Source organism: Calypte anna, chromosome 20 (genome assembly GCF_003957555.1).
Source record: "Calypte anna isolate BGI_N300 chromosome 20, bCalAnn1_v1.p, whole genome shotgun sequence".
NCBI classification, from domain to species: Eukaryota; Metazoa; Chordata; class Aves; order Apodiformes; family Trochilidae; genus Calypte; species Calypte anna.
This window is the reverse complement of record NC_044265.1, coordinates 9,616,399-9,636,494: the sequence shown is the minus strand read 5'-3', so window position 1 is coordinate 9,636,494 and position 20,096 is coordinate 9,616,399. Positions and strand designations below refer to the sequence as shown.

The 20,096-nt window shown below is 36.4% G+C and overlaps 1 protein-coding gene across 1 annotated transcript; it reads right to left on the bottom strand.

The window, feature by feature from the left end:
- Positions 1-212: 212 nt before the first annotated feature.
- Positions 213-12,154, bottom strand: SPO11 (SPO11 initiator of meiotic double stranded breaks). Its single transcript, XM_008497989.2, has 13 exons — positions 12,057-12,154; positions 10,603-10,716; positions 7,865-7,953; positions 7,137-7,203; positions 6,816-6,924; positions 6,167-6,253; positions 5,068-5,104; positions 4,736-4,845; positions 3,728-3,827; positions 2,083-2,120; positions 1,148-1,224; positions 849-960; positions 213-332 (listed from the first exon to the last, which is right to left on the bottom strand). The coding sequence occupies exons 1-13, from the start codon at positions 12,152-12,154 to the stop codon at positions 213-215; spliced, it is 1,158 nt and encodes a 385-aa protein (XP_008496211.2).
- Between the last annotated feature and the right edge of the window lie 7,942 nt (positions 12,155-20,096).

Below are 20,096 nucleotides of genomic sequence, written 5' to 3'. Positions count from 1 at the left end.
GCAGAAGCCACAGAATGAAAACTACAACATTGTGTAAAGGAACCATATTTTCTTTTACATTTTGAAGAAGACAAAAGAGATAATGATAATCTAGATAGAATGATAAAGGAACCTAAACCGATGCATACTCCTTTGTGTCTGCATTTTTTTTCCTAAAAGAAGTCAACAAAATAAACCTATATCAAGGAAGGATTTCACTTGCAAACAAGCACTCATAGCCATCCACCAAACTGCAGTTTGTTTGGTAAATAGACTCTGGAAAGGTAATCTGATGAAAGAGTAGTTAAAACTTGAATTTCAGCCTTCAGTTTAGATGCTGCCATAATTTCCAGCTAGGGAAAAAAAAGAAAAAAAGAAAAAAAAAGTTAATAAATTAACGTATTATGCTCTTAACAGCCTGATACACAGTAACAAGGTTTATAAGATGAAGATAAGCAGGACAGAGAGGTTACACAATACTTTTCCTTCTTTTCTAAACATTTCACACTATATATGCCTGAATTTACATAAATGGTTTAAAAGCTACAGACCAGATTAGAGCTCTAGTACTTAGTAAGTACCTGCTGCAAGTATTGCCCTACTTGTAAAAGAACAATATTTAGGAAAGCAGTAAAATCCCATGTACAGCAAATGATCATCAGATGACTGCTGCTGGGAAAGCTTCAAATGCTTCCAGTTCTGGCCTGTGAGCATGATGGGCTTACTCAACCTTGCCTTCCTGTAGGGCTGCAAAACCTTCCTGTTTCTGCCATACTAATACTTTGGCATCATAAAGAGGAAAAGGATTGCAGACAATATCATTTGTCCTATGGAGAGTAAGCAATAGGATACAGTAGGTTTATACCTACTTCTTTTTTCCACGTTGGCTGACAAGCAATGTAAGGTCTCTTTTGTATACTTGCTAACTTATTTTGATCCTGCTTTGTAAATGGAATCAGGGCATCTTTGGGTATATTTAATCTGAAAAGAAGAGAAAGTTGTTAAACTGTTTCATATACTAAAAAAAATATTCCAATGTATTTATTTTAGGACAAAAATACAAAAAAATTATGTCAGGGTTTGGTTTTTTTTTGTGCATTAAGTCAGACTGCACTTTCTGTCTAGGAAAGAAAAGGTTGCTTCTGTTTCTTTTGGGTAAATAACTAACCTCTGGAGATCAGATGGAAGGAGCCCAAGCCACTTAATAGATGGAACGGTGAGATGATGGGCCTCAAAAGACATTGACTAAAATAAGAAAGGTCAATTATAACATTCAGTGACTTTTAGGTTAAATTATTTGAGATGTATGCTTTCATAGTCACATTTTATTACAATTATAGTTAAGAATTTCTGCTATCAGAATGGTATGGAAGAAAAAATGGTGCAACTGAAGTTTATCCCCTTTCTTGGAAACCATTATTTCAAGAAGACTTTCACTAAGACCAGTCCAAGACCAGTCTTGTCTGAATAGTTTTGATTTTACAAAGTCTGATTGCCAAAACAAACAAAACCCCCCCCACAAAAAACAAACCAACAATAAAAACCCAAACAAAGCACCCCTCCCAACAGCAACAAAAACAAATAAAAACCCCAAACCAAACAAAACCCAATGAAAACAAACAAACAACAACCAACAAACCAACCAACCAACCAAACCCCAGAAATCTAAAGCAGGAGGAAGAAGTACAATGAAACATGGAAATTTGTGATATTTTCTGCTGCAAAGTACCACATCATGTAAAAATAGCCCAAATAAGCAATTAATGATATTTCTCAGAATACTCCCTCTGTTCCCAGTGGCTAGTGACTCCAATTTTGGGAGCCAGAAGTAGTAGCAGTGTAGTACTTGGTTTTATCAGGTTGCTTTCAGAATCCATGAAAACCAGTCACCTACAGCCCCTACAGCAAAGTATCAGAGTTGAGTGACGTTGTATAAAGGAAGAAGTGGTTTCTGCAGATACACAAGGCTTAAAAAACTGTCTGTGTTGACACAAAATGATAAAATGTGGTAACCATTCTAACAAAGGCTGTAACATTTCATTCATTTGAGCTGCATGGCTGGGATACAAAACAATATATTTGAAGTGGAGAAATTATACTCACCACAGATCCATATTTGTAGACGCACATTATTTCTATACCTAGGTTGCAGAACACAAAATGTAAAGTGTCTCTTTATCTCCACACTCAAATTTAAAAGACTGCATGAAGAATTCAATTTTATAGCATAACAGTTATGGTTTTATGATTACTGCAGTTCTTTATGGTTTAAAATTATTTTTAGGGTATGTCAAAATAATAAGAATTTGAGCATAATGTGTCACCTTTATATAGTTAAATGTTTCATTCTGCCTGAGCATTTCAGAATCAAGAATAATCACCTCTTTCACACATTGTCCAACAGCTAGCACAAAAAGTGTTCCTTGTGTAAGCTGCCTCTTTTAGTACTTTTCAATATTCATAGAATTGGCTGGGTTGGAAGGGACCTCAGAGATCATCGAGTCCAACCCTTGAACCACCGTTGCGGTTGCTAGACCATGGCACTGAGTGCCACATCCAGTCTCTTTTTAAATATCTCCAGGGATGGAGAATCCACTACTTCCCTGGGCAGCCCATTCCAATGCTTGATCACTCTCTCCGTAAAGAAATTCTTTCTGATGTCTAACCTAAACTTCCCCTGGCACAACTTAAGACCGTGCCCTCTTGTCTTGTTGAAAGTCGTCTGGCAAAAGAGACCAACCCCCACCTGGCTCCAACCTCCTTTCAGGTAGTTGTAGAGAGCGTATTCAGTATTATTCAGGCTTTCAGGAGCTGCTTCTCAGTTTGCTTCTTGGTAATCGCCCTGATTTCAGGTGGTACCAGTGTAGATACAGAAGAGATTATCTACATTTTTTGTATGTGAAATCAGATTCTGAATTCAAACAAAGGTATCCGTGCTCATAGACACAGAATCTCTTGTGAAAAGAGGGAAAATTCAGACCTGTGGCTGATGTAACACAGCAAATACAGAATGTGGTGGATTTTTTTCAGGTTTAACTTTATTCCTGCTGCCACCAAACTTCCAGTTTCTAGCTTTCACTGCTGTAAACTGTGGGCACCAATGCTAAATTATTAATATAAGTGTATCTGAACTGCTGTGAAACCAATATCAGGCTCACTTTGCTCATCGTATTTTCTTCGTGTCTGGCTGGCCTAATGTTCATAATGTAGTTTGAAAATCAACAATGTTTAGAGAAGTTCCTGTTACCTCCTTCTGTTGTACAAAAGGAATAGTATAACCAACAGCTGGAATTTTTGACAGAGCAACATTTTCAACTGTATTGAACTTTGTAAAGATATTGCTAGGACCTCCTGAGCCTTTTAGATGTGGTGAAGTGCCTAACACCCAGTCAATCATAAAATTCTGTTATTCTTATCCTCATTTTTAGGCCCACAGGTACTTTCAAAGTCTAGTCCTATTCTGAGCTATGAATTCTATATTTATTTTTTAGGTTCAAGGTAGGATTCCTATTAATACTCCAAAGCACAAGTCATCACAGACCATGAGGGTTCATTCAATGGGAATGAAAAGCCATTACTGCTGTTTCAGTTAAACTCCTTCTGCACTCCTGGATATATTCTGCATAAATCAGGAACCTTCTGGTTGTGTTGGAGTTTTATGCTCTGCATACCTTCCCAAGAAAGTGAGAAAAGACATTCTACACATATTTTGCTTTCCTTTTATGTCACTGAACCACTACAGATTTACCATGTGGATCTGCATCCATAAGGGAGAAAATAGGAATTTGAAAAGTATCCCACAGCTTTCTGACCAAAAGTCGTGTGTTAAGATCTGGTATGCCTCTTCCCTGAGGGAATAAAACAAAAGCAGACAGTTTAAAATTAATTCAAACAGCATCTGGCTACATATGTGTTTACATTAGTAATTTAAATCAAGCAAACAAACAAAATGCTGGCAGAAATATTTCTCCAGCAGCTATTTTGCAGGAAAAGTTGTACACTCCTACTTTGCCTGTGTGAGGAGGGAAATAGGAACGGGGCTGGGGAGCAGCCCAGCAGATGTCCTGGGTTACAGGCACAGAAGATGTTTTGTACATTTCTCTATTTAAGGAGTTAATTTGTTAGGTCTGGGAGTTGGATAGATGTACCCTGGTATCTGTGTAACCTGCTGTAAAAATGAGACTTTTTTTCTTCTCAAAAATCTTTATGGCACTGGTGATAGAACATAAAACAAGTTCTTGCTGTGACTGACTGTATCTGGACAGTATGGGGCATTGTATGAATGCTTTTCTCTCTTAGGTATGGGGATTTGGGTTTTTTCCTCATTGTGGGCCACATTTGTCCCAGAACAAGGAGGTATCCATATACACATTTCCTATCCATTCTCCAGGTTCCACAGGTCTTTCAGTACAATCCAAAATCAACCAGTTCTGTTTCATTTGGGTTTGTGAAGCCTTGAATCCTGAAGAACAAAACATTACTCAACAGTTAAGCTTTTCGGAGACTGAGTGGGGCAGCTACTTGGCAGCAGCACATGAAGCTACCAAGCTCTAAGGAGATCTCTGGAGGAGATAAGTCTTTAGAATGTGTATTTTTTATTTCAATCAGGATAATACAATTTAAATAAAATATTTTTAGACATGCTCCATATTAATTTTAGTATGGATTTTTTACCAAATTTGAGCACCCTACAATGCTAAAGTATCATTTAGTTTCTTAGGTCTAGCCAGATGATATGAAGTATGAGACTGCCTACCGTAATCATGATACATGGGCACACCCTTTTGCAGAAGTCATCATCCAGAAGTCTCTGAAAAGTTGCATCTTTTTCTACAATTAACATAAATTTGGCATGTGAGATTAAATCTTTTCTGTTAAGGCCAGCTGCATGTAAAATGATCCATCACACCAATCAATTAGAACTAAATGCTCTAAAGTACCTGTTCTGCAGCCAAAAAGCAGTGTTCATGATTCAATTTCAGAGCCAACAAGCAAAGAAAAAATTACCAGAACATTGTTTAACTTGGAGTATTCTTTGTTTTAATTTATTTTTTCAGTCTACAACTAGAGTTCCTGCTCAAAGGATACTTTTAATTCCTTGAACATTAGATGGCACAGTGACTGCCTAAAACAACAAAAATGAGATTAATAATTTTAAATAGAGAAAATGATATATTTTAAAATAACAACATTAGGTAATGAAGGACACAATTACATCCTGAAACAGCCATTCCTTTTCTATACACCGGATCAATCTTGACATTTTCACCTTCTTATAAGTGTATTCAACCTTCCATATCCTGCTGTATTGTGTGTCTCTATAGGAGTCCTGTGACAAGATGCTTTTCAAGAGTGTTTGTGCTACTGTCACAGGAGATTGTTCATCATAGGGGCATTGCAGAAATAACAATGTCCCCATTATTTTTTAATCTCTCTGAGACAGAAAAAACAGTCTGCTTAGTGTGAAGATTGCAACTATAATACAGGCTTAAAATGTTTAAATATTCTTTTTTGGGAGACCACCAATTCCTTTCTTTCATTAACCTATAACTTGATTTTGTAACTATTTTGAAGCAACGATTTTAAGACACAGTAATGTTTACTTTGTGTCTCATATTAGAATTGGCTTAATCTGGCAGGAATATGGCTGAGAAAACAGGAACTGGAGGAAGAGCTTGTCAAAGAGTATGTATGATTGAAGTGTGGGGTCTGTTTTTACTTATGACTGCTACATCACCTCTCGTGCCAATGTGGAACAATTCAACAAATGAAAATATGAAGAGCTGCAGAAAGGCATTACTAACAGCTCTGCTTAAACCCAAAATGTAATAGGCAGCTAAGGTTATCTTTTAGTTTTGAAATTACCAATTTTGGCTTGGAATGAACGCATTTTGCAGGAAATCATGACAGCAGTCAGCAGGTCTGCTGCCTTCTGCCTCAGGTTATAATGCTAAAAACCACCCCCCAAGGTTATATTCCTGGTGGGTACATAGCTGAGCTTCAGAATTGCAGTAGGGTTGAACAATATTTTATATCTCTCTTTGTTTCATCCATGTTGCACTGTCTCCATTTGCCCCAAGCACAGATCTGTATAATAAATGTTTACAGTGACCTGAGCTACAAGAAGTGCAGAAAATCATGCAAAGGTAAGCGCTAGGAGTTACTGTTACCATTTTATTCTACATACTGTTGCACTGTAGGTACACTGCACTTTTGTACCATCCTCCTCAGTGTAACTCAAATTACCAGCAACAAAACCTTTGGTTGTAGACAGCTGAAAAAAGTAGCAAATTGTATTCAGTAAATTGCGAGTTACATGCTGTTATGTTCCTACATTGCACAAGCAAAACAAGAAACTTCTGAGAATAATTCTGACTGGTAATAAGCAGTTATTGATTGCTATCAGCCTTTTAAATACTAAGCAATGTTGTTGGCATCATGGATATAAAGGCATAATGAGAATAAATTATGTTAACAACTGCATTTTTAGGTACAAAGAAGTTCTTTTAAAGCATGAGATGCAAGTAAATTTGAAAGGTTACTATATTTCTGATGTACTTCAAATTTTCACTGCCTTGGGTAGATAATAGCAAAATACAGTGTGATTTTTAGCTTGTAATTTGTCCCAAACTCTTTGGAGCAAGCTAACTCTATGAATTTTCTCTGAAGAAAGAAACCTTTCAAGGACTATTATAAGCCATAATAAGGTTTCATTGATACAAATGATGCCTTTAATTTTAACTATGTATTTTCTACTGATAACTTCTAACTAATAATTCACTTTTCATTTCAATCTATATGATTTGTTATAAAGACATTCATAATAAGCCACTTACTATATGTAGACTTCTCCGAGGTATCTTAAGCATGCAAGAAATGTCATTGATTATATTGTCCACAACACTCTGGCTACCAAACAGCTGTGTATCTGAATAATATATATCTCTATCAAGGCAAAATATTGTATTTGTAATTATAATACTGAAACAGCTGTAGTCTCATAATAGTATTATAGAGGACATGGATAACTAGCTCCATTGAAAGCATTTTACATATATAAATCTATTTACCTGCAGGTTTGCATCCTACAGGCTTTTTTCACAATAAAATTCTTCAAATAAAATTTTATTTGAAATTACAGAAATGTAGCATGTTACCTTTTAGTTGCATAAGTATTGCTCTGCACCATCTTATAGATCATTGATAATATTTTTAGGATCAGAGCTGAAAAAATACAATTTACAGAAAATTACATATATTTTCAGAAGTGCACATTCAATAATTTTTATTTATATATAACCCATATTTGTGTTATAAAATAAAACTTTGAAGCATGTATTTTAATGTGCTGTGCAAATACATAGAGACTGTGCTACTCATTAGACTCAATAATTTCTGTCATAATTAGAAAGAATATGCTGGAGTTAAATGAGGGGATGTATGCCCTGCTGTCCAGGCCAAGAAATTAAATTACTGAGTTAGAAAAAGAAATTAGCTTGTTGTCTATATTCCAAGATTCCTTTACTAGCTAGGCTTTTGAGGAAGGGTGATGTTTTTACATTAAGACCTTTTGAATATGCCTTCAGCTGATACTCATTCAGGGACATAGAAACTGTAAAAATGCCATATTAATTTCACTGTCACACTGTAATTTAATAAAGAAGAGAAAAGCTGAAGGGTTGGTTATAGTATCAGGTTATATTAGCCATACTAAATCAGTGCCTAATGTTTTTTTTATGGTTTGAGTTTTAGGTTGTTGGTGTTTGCTTCTCTTTTTTGTTTGTTTGTTGGCTTGTTTGGGGTGTTTTTTGTTGTTTTTTTACTAAGCTTTCAATTAAAACACAAGGAAAAGCATGAATTCTGCTTTTGTACATTTTTAACTTACCAAATCTTTGTGCTGATCTAGGGCAGTCACTTCTTATCTGCTTTGTAGTACAATGTGGGATCATCTGCAGACCTACAGAATCTTTAAATCTGATTCATTGCAAACAAATACAATAAAACTGTTAACTCATGAGTATATGTAAATTGGTCTCTGCAAGGTAATTTCAGGCTCAGATCAAGTATCATAGGGCTCTTTTCAGACTCAGCACAGAAACCATCAACTTGGCTGGAGATGGAGCAGCCAAAGGAAGAAGGCAGCAGGCAGCAGTCATCATCTGTCAAAGTGACTCACTGAAAATGTTACTGAATTGCTCCCCATCTGATCATTGGCTTCAGAACATGAAAAAGTTCCTCAAAGATATTTCAAGACTGAATTTAAGCCTAGAATACCTAGGTTTCCAGACAAATTTGAGATAAGAATATTTTTTACATGTTTGTTACCATATCAGCATCAATTAATACTTAGCATGGAAACAAAAGAATGAGTGACAGGAAAAAATGTGAATAACTATTAGGATAAAAATCAAGCCTGACACACTGACTTTCTGACACAGAATGGGTTCTTTCATATTACAGTGATATAATTATACAATGACATATTACAATAATATAATTTATGCCCTTAAATTATTACCAGAATAACTCAATTATATTCCAATATTCATTCTGGAAACAAAAATGTGGTTTGTTCTCCTCTCTGAACAGCTGTTTAATTTAAATGAGCTCTACCATTTTGTGTTTCACCATTTCATGCCTGAAAGTGCACATTCCACCAAAACAATTAGTTATTTTCTTAAGGAGAATCCATTATTTTACTGAAAATTATTTTAGTGCCTTATAATCTGACAGTCCTGTCTCCAAAGCATTCTTTTTCATTTCAGAATTCTGTAAGTACTTTTAAAAAGTATTGGTGGTAAAATGGCCGTAATTTTATCTAAAATCCTTAACATTCATAAATGTGTTTGTCAAAGGCTTTGCTCCATACATCCTTTGGGTGGCAGACCACACCACGGTGCAAAAGTAAAAGTGAAGTGACAGCGGTAACAAAAGCTCAGTGTAATATCTGCCAGCTTTGAAGTAACTTTCTTACCTTTTTGCTGTAACATTTAAAAGATATTTGTGTGTTTCACTTGCATGCCCCTAAACTGTAACTGCATGGGAGGAAAACAGTAATCAAACCTTTGCTGGGCTGCTCTCAGGTTAAACAAGGAGGGCTCCTTTCAAAGGAAGGAGCTTTTGCTTTTTGCTTTTTTTTTAGTTTTTTGGTGGGTTTTTTTGTTTGTTTAGTTTTGGGTTTTTTGTTTGTTTTTTGGGGTTTTTTTGTTGTTTTTGTTTGTTTGTTTGTTTTAATTTTCCTGTCAAGATAGAGCTGGACAATAGAACCTGCTCTGCTCTAGGCCTGACATCATCCTCAGGTAAATACCTCTCTGGGCATCTACAAATGTTTACAAGGAATATTTCAATCATGAAATCATCCTCTTGTTCTACTACTTTGTGTCCAGCAGATTCCAGATGTGTAAATTAGGTATGAAAAAATTACTAAAGAAAAAATAATAATGCCTCACTGACTGCATTTTCTTCCATTCATATTATATTTTGGCATTCTGATTTTATTTTATCTGAGAATATTTATCTGATCATACTTCTTAAACAGCTGTAATAAAATGGGATATAGGTCACCATTCAATGGAAACACACATCTAAAATTACATTTCTCTACCATTAACAATGGGTCAGCTTTTTTTTTTAATGTGATGGATGAGTCTTATTTTTAACATACTGTGATGTTAACTTGTTTTAATTTTAACCTTCTCCCCCCATGGTGTTTTTCTAGCCTGGAATGCCATTTCCCCAAAGACTGCAAATAAACTGAAAAACTTTGTTATAGTATTTTAATTTTACAGACATCTGAGTGAAACATTTTTGTCAAACTATCAAGACAGAAACCATTTAAATTCCCTGGAACACACAAGCCTTTTCAGTTAAACAATTACCTTCAGGCCTCAGGTTTGTTGATTGACAGAAGTTTATTGTTCTCCTTAAATAAGTGCTTGGTGTGGAAGGTTTGCTACACTTTCTTAGCCTCAAATGTTTGTAATATGTCCACTTAAAAGCACCTCTGCAATCTTATCAACCTAAATATCCTCTAACCCACTGACATTCAAAGCTAATACAGGGCAAGAAACAGATTTGTGTCTTCCTTTATCCTTTTACTACTGTATTACAGAGAGCAATTAATCTCTCAATTAAATTTTCAATTTAAATTACCTCCATGGTAAAATACTGTTGTACGAATCATGAATTGTGTTATAAAGAAGGACAAGTTGCCTTTTTTCCCTGATCCTGTCTAGGTAATAATAATAATATGAACTTGCTGGTAATTGTTTCCAGCCTAAATCAGATTTTTTCATTCTAACACAATTTACCATTTCTGGTATCTCCTGCTTCCAGAAAATGATTGTTTATAGGACCTCCCTTTCCTTTCCAACTCCTATTACAGTAGTTTTACATTTCCTTTTATGCTACGATCTGCTATTGTTTAATACACTATGCTTATTCATGCAGGGGGATTACTGAACATTATTTTTTATTTATCCATGACTTTTTAGGAAGTAAAATAATCTATTATCTCTAATACTTCTAGAACTATGTACAATTTACTTTCCTGGAAGTTACATAATCAAATTTATATTAATGGCATTTATATAAATATAAGGCAGATCTTTACATAATACTTACTCTATGTTCCTCCAATCTGATCTGTTAGCCACTGTGAGAACAGGTGCTTTGTTTTGGGCCAAGCTTTTAAGTACATCTTGAATGACATTTTCTATTGCTTCAAGAACTTCAGAACTGAAAAAAATGATACAGTTCATATATAAAATCCAGTCCTACATCGAGTTTTGATCATCTACCCCCCCTCCTACAAAAATAACCCAATCCAAAAGGGCTTCAAGGGTATATTTGTTTTGAAAATGTGGAGGAACCCTTTATTTTTTAATTTTGTTTTGTTCACTTTCCCTAAAATCTTTGACTTTCCATTCCAGATGCATGACTGAGGACATAATTAAAAGTACATTTCTATTCAATCCTAAAGCTATCAAATTTTTCGCCAGCTGAACTTTTAGACCAACTGGCTCGTTTGTGACTAATGATTAATGTTTTACTATAAATGATGTAATATTGGCTTTGGCTATGATTTGGGCTAAGTTGTTTCTAAATGCTGTAAATTTAAAAGATGTTCAAGACTACAAATACTTCCTGTTGTACCACTGCACATTAACCTTTTGATCTGCTGCGCCAAAAACCTGCTAAGGGTTTTAATTATATGAAGGCTTAGTCTCAACAGATGCCCTGTGACAAGAATAAAATCTGTATCTTTCACCTAAAAAGACAAAGTAACCTTGCAGCAAAGCCCATACAGCACAATTCTAGGCTGCTTTGAGTGTTATGACAGATGCTTTTTATTTTCATAAGCAATCTGACTCCAACATTTCAGCTGTCCTTAAAATTACAAGTGAACTCTTTCTTTACATAGGAAGTAAAGGAATAGACAAAACTTATTTTAGCTCAAAGTTTGATCAGCAAAGTCCAACTTTGTCATTAAGCAAGAAAAAAAGGAGTCGATATCAATGCACACCACAGAAAATTAATTACCCCACTGCTATGAAATCAGCAGGAATTATTTTTGAAGCCTCACTGTGAGTCTCGTTAAACAAGGAGGTGTCATTAAAGCTCTATTTTATCAGCTCAGTGTGTTTCTTCCGTTTTGTACCTCAGCTTCCAGTTGCTTTTCTTGCTGAAACTAGATAATTTCTGAAAAATATTACCCTTATATATGCAAGTCATCATCATCAGTATTACTACTATTATCCTTTTCCTTTAAAAATATTTTCAGGATGCTCCCAGTTAGTTCTAGCTCTGCAGCTGAAGTACCGTGCATGGAAAGAATCTTCAAAAAGAAATGACAGTTTTTGGTTACTGAAATCCACTGCTTTGTCACAGTTTTCTGTGTTTCTACCTGTACCTACAGACTTTTCGGAGAGGTCGAAGGAAATGAAGATGCTGTTTGCAGTGTGAGCACCCTTTTCCCCCTGTGTTTTTGTGAGGCAGTGTTTTCCCACTTCTGCACAAGCCCATTGGGTGCATTACCACAGAATGAGAGTATGGGTGATAATCTTCATATCTTTTACCTAGAGACGTCTCTCTCCTGACCAGACAGACTTGTGTCCCTGAAGCTGCCCTTGTTCCCAGCTGGCATTTTAGTAGAACTCACACCATGGTCTTCCATGGAGGTTGGTGCAGACCAATCCAACTTCTCTGGAAGGGATGAAGCCATGTTGAAAAGAGGCAGAAGATTAACAAAGAAATTAGAAAAGGCTATTTATTCTGTCTGCTGGACATAAAACTCATGATTTGAAGTAAAACCATGGGCAAGGGAGGAAAAAGGAGAAAATTTCTCTAGAAACCACATGCAAGATTTCCCCGCCCTGACTGAGGGCTTTTCCCGCCCTTTATGGCGCCGAGGAGGTGACTGCTGTGCCTGACTAACCGAGCGCTTTTCCCGCCCTTCCTAACCGACCAATCACTTTTCCTGCCCTTCCTGGCTGACCAATGGCTTTTCCCGCTCTGGATGACAGACAGGAGGTGGCCCCGCCCCCCTGCTCCCGCCCTTTCTGACTGAGGGTCCTCCGCGGGGAACCGAACCTCAGAACGGCCTCGGGAGCTGCAGTGCCTCAGCAGATGTTTAAGCATTTATTAAATTATTGAAGCAGATATTAAATTCTGTAGCTCCCAGATCTCAGGGTCACTGGAATAAATCCTGTCAAAGTGGCCAAGTGGTTTATCAATACATTTCTCATCCTTTCGGAGTGACCAGCAATTGTTTTCTTCCCTCGGTATCAAACGTCTTTTCCCTCAGTCAGGATATGGAATTCGACAGCTATTGAGATTAAATAGTTAATACTACTTTTATTTGCCCTCAGCACCCAGAAATTTTAGAATTGACTTGGGATATGTTCTCAAATCTTTCTCAATACACTGTTAAACCCTTGTGTTCTGAACAAACAATAAACCCCTAATTCTAAGAGTCATGAGTCACTGGCATCCAAGGAAGCCAAGGCCTAGGAAAAAAAAAATGCTAAATTTTGTAAGCCTTAGGGCTGAACCAAGATTTTTATGATTCACATGGCACCCTTGGCCAGAGGGCATCCCTTCAAAATGGGCGGCACAGAGAGCAAATATGAAAAGAAACCCCATATGCAAGTATCATTTTGGTGCCTTTTGTACCTCTTGTCCTTAGGGCTTTACCTTTTCCTACAAAACTTCCAGTCTTCACTTTCACTTCGGGAAGTTTAAAGTCTCGGTAATGTTAAAACGAAAATGTGGTTCTTGTGGGAGAGCCAGTGAAGGCCAAACAAGTGCCCCAGTGTGTGTCCAGTTCAGTTCCTCGTCATTGCCCTGCAGAATGGACACTCATGGAGAACCACATGCTTGGCTGTCTCACTGGGTTTTGATCACAAAGATCAGAGCACCTTTTCTGGCAGCTTGATGGTGAAAGCCAGCAAACCCTAGGAACTCAAGCTGCTCTTACCTTTGTACTTGTGATACGCCCAAGTCTATTTTTCAGCTCCTAACTATATCACCGTAATTGGCAGGCTGATGACAGTGGTCATCCTGAGAGTGTTAGAAGTTACTTGGGAAATGATAAATATCTTAAAGGCTTGTCCTTTCTAGAGAAAGAGTTTTAAAGCCCGCTGTTGATAACATCATCTTTTATGTACAGCAGTCAGTAATATCTGAAGCTGTGCTCTAGCTCGCTGCCAACAGCAGTTCAAATGTTGCAATGCTGAGACTTGTTGTTAGCAAATTAGATGACGTAGTGTTTAAAATGTTGGAGGCAGCTGGTTCCTCCTGCTGTTCCATTAGCTGCTACCCCTCAACCTTTCTTCTTTGGCACTCATGAGAGCAAGCCATCCAAATCTAGCTTGAGTAGGTAATTTAAAATTTCATGCATTGATTTATTCAAGGAACACCTCAGGCTATGATGATATAAACACAAGGTGCTTCAATTAACAGAGGCAAGCAAAAGAAAGGGGAATTAATAAATTGAAATTTTCAGATCTTTCATCTTAAGTCTTTGGCCTTTGGGTGCCTTGAGATCACTCCGGAAATATTTATGTTAAATCTCTGTAGCTCTTTCCAACAACTCAACATCAAAATCAGCAGATTCTTGTTTGATACAGAACTGGCAAAATTATATCATGCCCCTGGCAACAGATTGCAAACAAAACTGCATACATCAACTTGTGAGAAGCTAATTTAATGACTTGTCTCTTCTTCATAGCACCAAACAGAAACTACAAAAAATTATAACCAAAATAACAGATTGAAAACCAAGCAACAATAGTGAAAATTTCCATTCTTTAACCTTAATATTGCACATATACATGTAAATATATACATGTTTATATAGCCACATAAATTAGTACACAGAATAAAACTAGTAAATGAACTACAATCAATAAATGAGCTGCCAGGTTAATTTCCTAGAGCCCCCTTTCTTCCTATACAAAACAAAACAAAACAAAATAAAACAAAAAAACCTTTTCAATAGCAAAATTGCAGATGCTGAATACATTTTTTATACTCTTCTATATTTTAGAAAGTAAAGTATAAGGGCAAGCAAATAATGAACCACTATTAAATGTTAAGATGGAAAAGAAAAATGTGAAAAAAAGCAGTGTAACCAATACAGTTATCTCAATGGTTGTCTTGCTTCTACAGTGATGTGCAGTAGAGGGCACCAAAGATGGCAGAGAAAAAAAAAAAACAAATTAATACTTCGAAGATGATAAATTTAATGCTATGAATTCACTAAACCTAGATAAAATAAGTTTAATAGGTGATTAAACACTTTCAGATTTGTTTGCTTTAAAAGATCTTTTATAAGAAAGTTCCCTTATGACTGTGTCCTGTTATCAACACATGCTCTTATCACTTTCAGAGGAAGCTATGCTGGGACACAGTCTGTAAGAGCTGTCTGATGCCTATTTCAAAGTCTGTCTGTAATTGCTGAAGAAGAACCTGTCTGGGTCAAAAACTGTTGCTATCACTCCATACAACACAACAACTACAGAGAACAAAAAAGTGCATTTATCTTAGTGCCAAGATTTTAAACTGCTTGTTACTGATTTCTCATATACCAATAACTGCATCAGTAGGACAAATAATAATTAAAATATGTAAAAACTTATATATGCTTTTTCCTTATCTTCACTGCATACCCTATCAAAACATTTTCCCTCTTTTCATATGTAGTTAGTCTCATACATTAATTTTTATGGCTACTCTGGTAAGTACTTCTCATCAAATGGTCAGTCCTTAATTCTTTTAACACAGTGGTAGGCACCCCAGTGGTCCTGATATGCTGATTTTCAACCAATGTCAAATAGCAGGTGAAATCTAGTCTTCCACTCAAGCCTAAGAAAAAGGGAGACAAAACCTCTGTAAAAGGTAGTGATTTAGTGCAAGCAGAAGTTTTAGGGCCAGACAGGGGTGTTAAGGAGACAGATGAAGGCTCAAAACCCGCAACAAGAACAGGGGGATTGGGAAAAATCTCCACTAGCCATTTAATAGCTTCTTTTGGAAATCTGGCTACTGAGTTCCAGAAAGTTTCAATTTCTTTCTGTCTTCTTTAGTTGTCACCTGGGCAGTCTTTGGAAGAACAGACATTTTGTGAGCCAACAGATTTCACTGTCAATAAGCTGGGACAAACCAGGAGCCAGATCTATCACCTGCCAGGTACGTGGAGAGTTACTGATCATTTTCTAATGAGCTAAGCCCAGAGAAATAGGAGACAAAAAAGTAATTCACTGCTAACAACTTCAAATGGGATATCTCCTTCCAAATAACAGGGCTAGTTAAAAAACCCCACAAAACTAATGTGTTTTCATTTTACCTAGCTCTGGAGTGAGAAACACCTGTAAAATAATTATTCTGTGGTGAACCAAATCACCATAAGAGGAAATGGTTTTTGTTTCCATCCCTTCTTTCTGTGTTTTATCTTTCAGACAGAGATAAAGTCTAGCAGGCCTTTCTTAAAAGGAAAAGTAACTTTCATCTAACCTCTGCCAAAGTTATTTTGAGATGCAACACTTTCTAAAGCTTCCAGGGGGTAGTAATGTATTTTGAGTGGCTGGGCAAGACAGGTATTTGAGACAAAGAAAACCAAGTAAATTAAATAAAAGAATGCTTTTCCCCCATTTAGCATGAATGCCACATGCACTCTGGGTCACTGACAACAATTAAGCTGGAAACAGGCAGCATTACGTGACTGAACACTAAAAGACATAATTTTTATGTGCTGAGAAGTTTAAACTTGTCCAGTGCTATCATAGTCATTATTTCTTATTCCTAAACTGGTGTCACACCAAGACAGGACAATCCTTCAGCCTGATTCTCCCTTCATAGTCCCAGTTACTGTACCCACTTCTCATACTTGCCACAGTTTTAAAGCAGGAATTGCTGTGGGCTTGGAAAAGTCAGACAAAAATGAGACTAGGAATTTATATGGGCTAATTGGGCATTCTACCACTTCTATTATTATTTTGAAGAGCATGTTGTGAAGGAACATAGAGAAAATATTTTGGAGCATTGGAGTCTCCATGTGTCACAGAATCATACAATGGTTTGTGTTGGGAGGGACCTTTACAGGCCATCTAGTCCAATGCCCCTGATCAGGATGATCAGAGTCTTATCCAACCTGACCTGGAATGTTTCCAGGGATGAGGAATCTACCACCTCTGTGGACAACCTATTCCTGTGTTTCTCCACCCTCACAGTAAAGAATTTTTTCCTTATATCTATTCCAAATCTACCCTCTTTTAGTTTAAAACCCTTACCCCTGGTCCTACCAACCTGCTAAAATTGTTAACCCCAAATTTTCCCAGCATCAAATAAACATGTTATTAGGAAAAAATTCTGATTAAGAAAATGTGTTATAGGGACAACATGTTGAAACACTCAAATGGAACACATTTGTGCTAAAACATAACCAGAAAGCAAGAATATCTTCTATTCCTTGTTTGTGTGACAGCTTGAACATAGTGGTCTTGGAAACAGCTGCACCATTTCTGCTGGCTTTCAAAATGTAAAAAGTCTTGTTGATTTTCTGTTTTCCTTTTGTTGGCAAAACCCTAGAAAGCAGGACAACTCAGGTGTGATTTTGCTCTTTAAACCCAAAAATGCCAGCTGCTGTATGTTAAAATTACTCGAGCCAAAATCTGTTATTTTGTTTATAGGAATGTTACACCAGTGCTGCCATGGCCCAAGATTTATGGCAACAGGTAAAAGTCAGGATGGACTTTAGACTTTTGTTATTAACTATGTGATAATGCCTGGGGAAAATGAAGTAAGAGAATGGTGTAGGAGTCTACTCTGACACTGAGCACTGTGGGCCATATAAATAACGTAAAGGGTGGGGCAGTTGATTAACAGACTTCTTCATTTTTGGAAACCTAGATTAAAATCAACTTTATGTCATCTTTCAAAATGCATTTGATGGTTTTAATTAAGCTGCTAATGTTAATTGGTCCACACCAGAAAAATGCCAGGGGCACCATGATGTAATTTAGGCTAAATGGCAAGCTTTGCTTTTGAGGGTCTCAAGTAAAAAGTTTATCAAATACAAAAAATATCATAGATGTCTTAACTGGGTGTGCTTGGGCTTTTTTACTGGAGGAGAAGAGGAAAAAAACATGATTCAAATATAAACATGAATCCAGCCCAAAAAGTGTCTTACCGAGTTGTTGTATAAGTAGTTCTGGATGCAGTGAGGTTGTTAATTGGCCTTCAGCAAAGTCTTCTCTGCACTGCCTTTCCTGGATACATTTTTTGTCCATGCAAACATTTTTCTAAGCCTTTCTCTCTATTTATAGACCACTGTTTTCTCTGCACTCAGAGCAAAGTCAAACGTGTCAGCTGGATGTCACTGCTGTAAACCATCTTCTCTTTTTGGGCATGGATGAAACTATGACATTTTCCCCAGTTTTGCCTTGTTCTCCTGCACTCAGTTAGGAAAGCAACCAACCACCATGAGTTTCCATGGTGTGATGGATCTTCTTCCAGGCAACCTGCTGTGTGTTGGTTTAGGAGAGGGCTCTAGAAGATATTGGACCAGAAGAATAACAGGGATGCCCCACAGTCAAGATGGTAGGCAGCTCACACCTACAGGGTGTTGCTGAAATGTTTGGTTAAAAAAAACTAAGCATCGTGTGCATATGAATACAAATGTCTAAAATATAAACTTATCCCTAGCTGATCTCATTTATTGATCCCAAAGGGAGTGCAGTGCTGAATTTGGGCCTTAAAGAATTGAATAGAACAAGTTTATGCTATTCTCTAAAGACAAAAACTTCTGGCACAAACAGGAGTTTTGGGCTGTGGACTAAGGGCTTTTCTATACTGGAACATTGAGTGAAATTGCTGCTGCAGAATAAGGTATTCTGCAATGACTTACTGTCTGACCCATGACTTTTCCAGACTAGAATATCCACACAGGGAGCTATTATGGACAGTTTGTTCAGAAACAGCTATTGTGGTCACTTTTCCCACACAGATCTGTCTATCTGGAGTAAGGAAAAAGCCTGTTTTCTTGAATAGAGGAATATTTTTTGTCTGCTATATAAAGTGGTAGAAAAAGAAAGGGAACTTACTTTCAATCAGACTGTGATGCAACTTATTAAGACCCTTCATTTAATTTACTAATAAAAGATAAATTATTATAAATTATTATAATTTACTATGATTACTTAATTGCTAAGACCATTTCTACATCTGCAAGGCTATGTCCATTACAGGATGTTGCATCAGCTTAAATAAATCATTTAAAAAACCCAAAACATAGCTAATTAAGTCAGTGCAAGGATATTAATAAAATTACTTGCTGTAGTCTCTGATGGATGGATCTCACATCTCAGTCATCAGCCTTCTGATAACATCATACACATCATTAGAAAGAAATACACAGCAGTTCCATGCTTCTGCAAAAGCCAAGGGTTTTGGTGTTAGTACCTTAAGTTTAATAACTTATAAATAAACAACAAGTATCACTTGCAGTTAGCAGCACCTTTTCTAGGTTCAGAATTCCTGTTTGTGCCTGAGGCAGAGGTGGATGACAGGTGGGTCTAGAACTCGTTACCAGAGAGTTCCTTTCTAAAAGTCTGCTTTACTACTAATTTATGGTCTCAATATTTTTCTTCATGCCCTCTGTAATGTTAAAGGGTCTCTCATGCATTGTGCTGGAATGTTTCCATGTTTGGATTCACTTGCAAGGAGTTTCAAGTGCCAGGACTGCAAGACTGGGACCTTAATGTGTCAAGGAAATGAAATAAAAAATAACAGGTGTAGAAATGGCATTGCTGAAGATACAATCATCCATCAGTATAGTTCTAAGAAAATAATATTTAAAGCTTTCTCTAGAAGTTAAGCTAAAGGTTTTCTTTCGGCTATTTTACAAAGTTTGAAACTTCATCAGAAGGAAAAACTAACATGCTCATCAACCAATCCAGAATCTTTGGTGTGGAGAGCTGGATGAGATCATATCCTCAGCAAAATTATAGAATGCTAAGAAGCAAATCAGGAGAGCCAGTTCCTCACTCTCATTTTAATGACAGGGTGCCTCATTTAAGTGATGTGATGTAATGTAAGCAAAAAAAAGGTGTTGCTGAACAGCTGCTGTTGCACTGTGTTGGCTCTTCTCAAAGCTTCAACCAGGAGAAAACTTCTCCTTTAAGTTGTAAGTTGATTTTCTAGATACTTCAGACATTATGATAGCAAATACATTAAAAAAATCTTCATTTTTACTTGAAATATTTTTTAAAATTATTCCACTAAATTAGTTAATTCCTGTGGAATATGTTTATTCTACAGAGACTATGTTTCCTGAAATGAAAATCTACTTCCAGAAAACTGGATTTGCAAATCAAATTATATAATGTTACATAAGGAGAGGAGTTAAAAAACCCAAAATGTTGCCTCTTAGATACCTTTAGAGTATACTTTCCAGTACTTTTTCAGTTACTTTTGATTATGAAAGTTTACAATCTAAAATAAATTTTCCTATATATACTTTATATATAATCATATAATAAATTCTGACAGAGAAATGCAAAACTTTACACAGAGACATTTTTGCCCACAAAGAAAAACATGCTGACACAGGAAAATAAATA

Coding starts and splice junctions, on each gene's coding strand:
- SPO11 (XM_008497989.2), bottom strand. CDS start 12,154: ATGGAAGACCATGGTGTGAGTTCTACTAAAATGCCAGCTGGGAACAAG. Junction 7,954..10,602: donor TCAGATTGGAGGAACATAGA/GTAAGTATTATG, acceptor GCAATGAATCAG/ATTTAAAGATTCTGTAGGTC. Junction 2,121..3,727: donor TATGGATGCAGATCCACATG/GTAAATCTGTAG, acceptor TCTGCAACCTAG/GTATAGAAATAATGTGCGTC.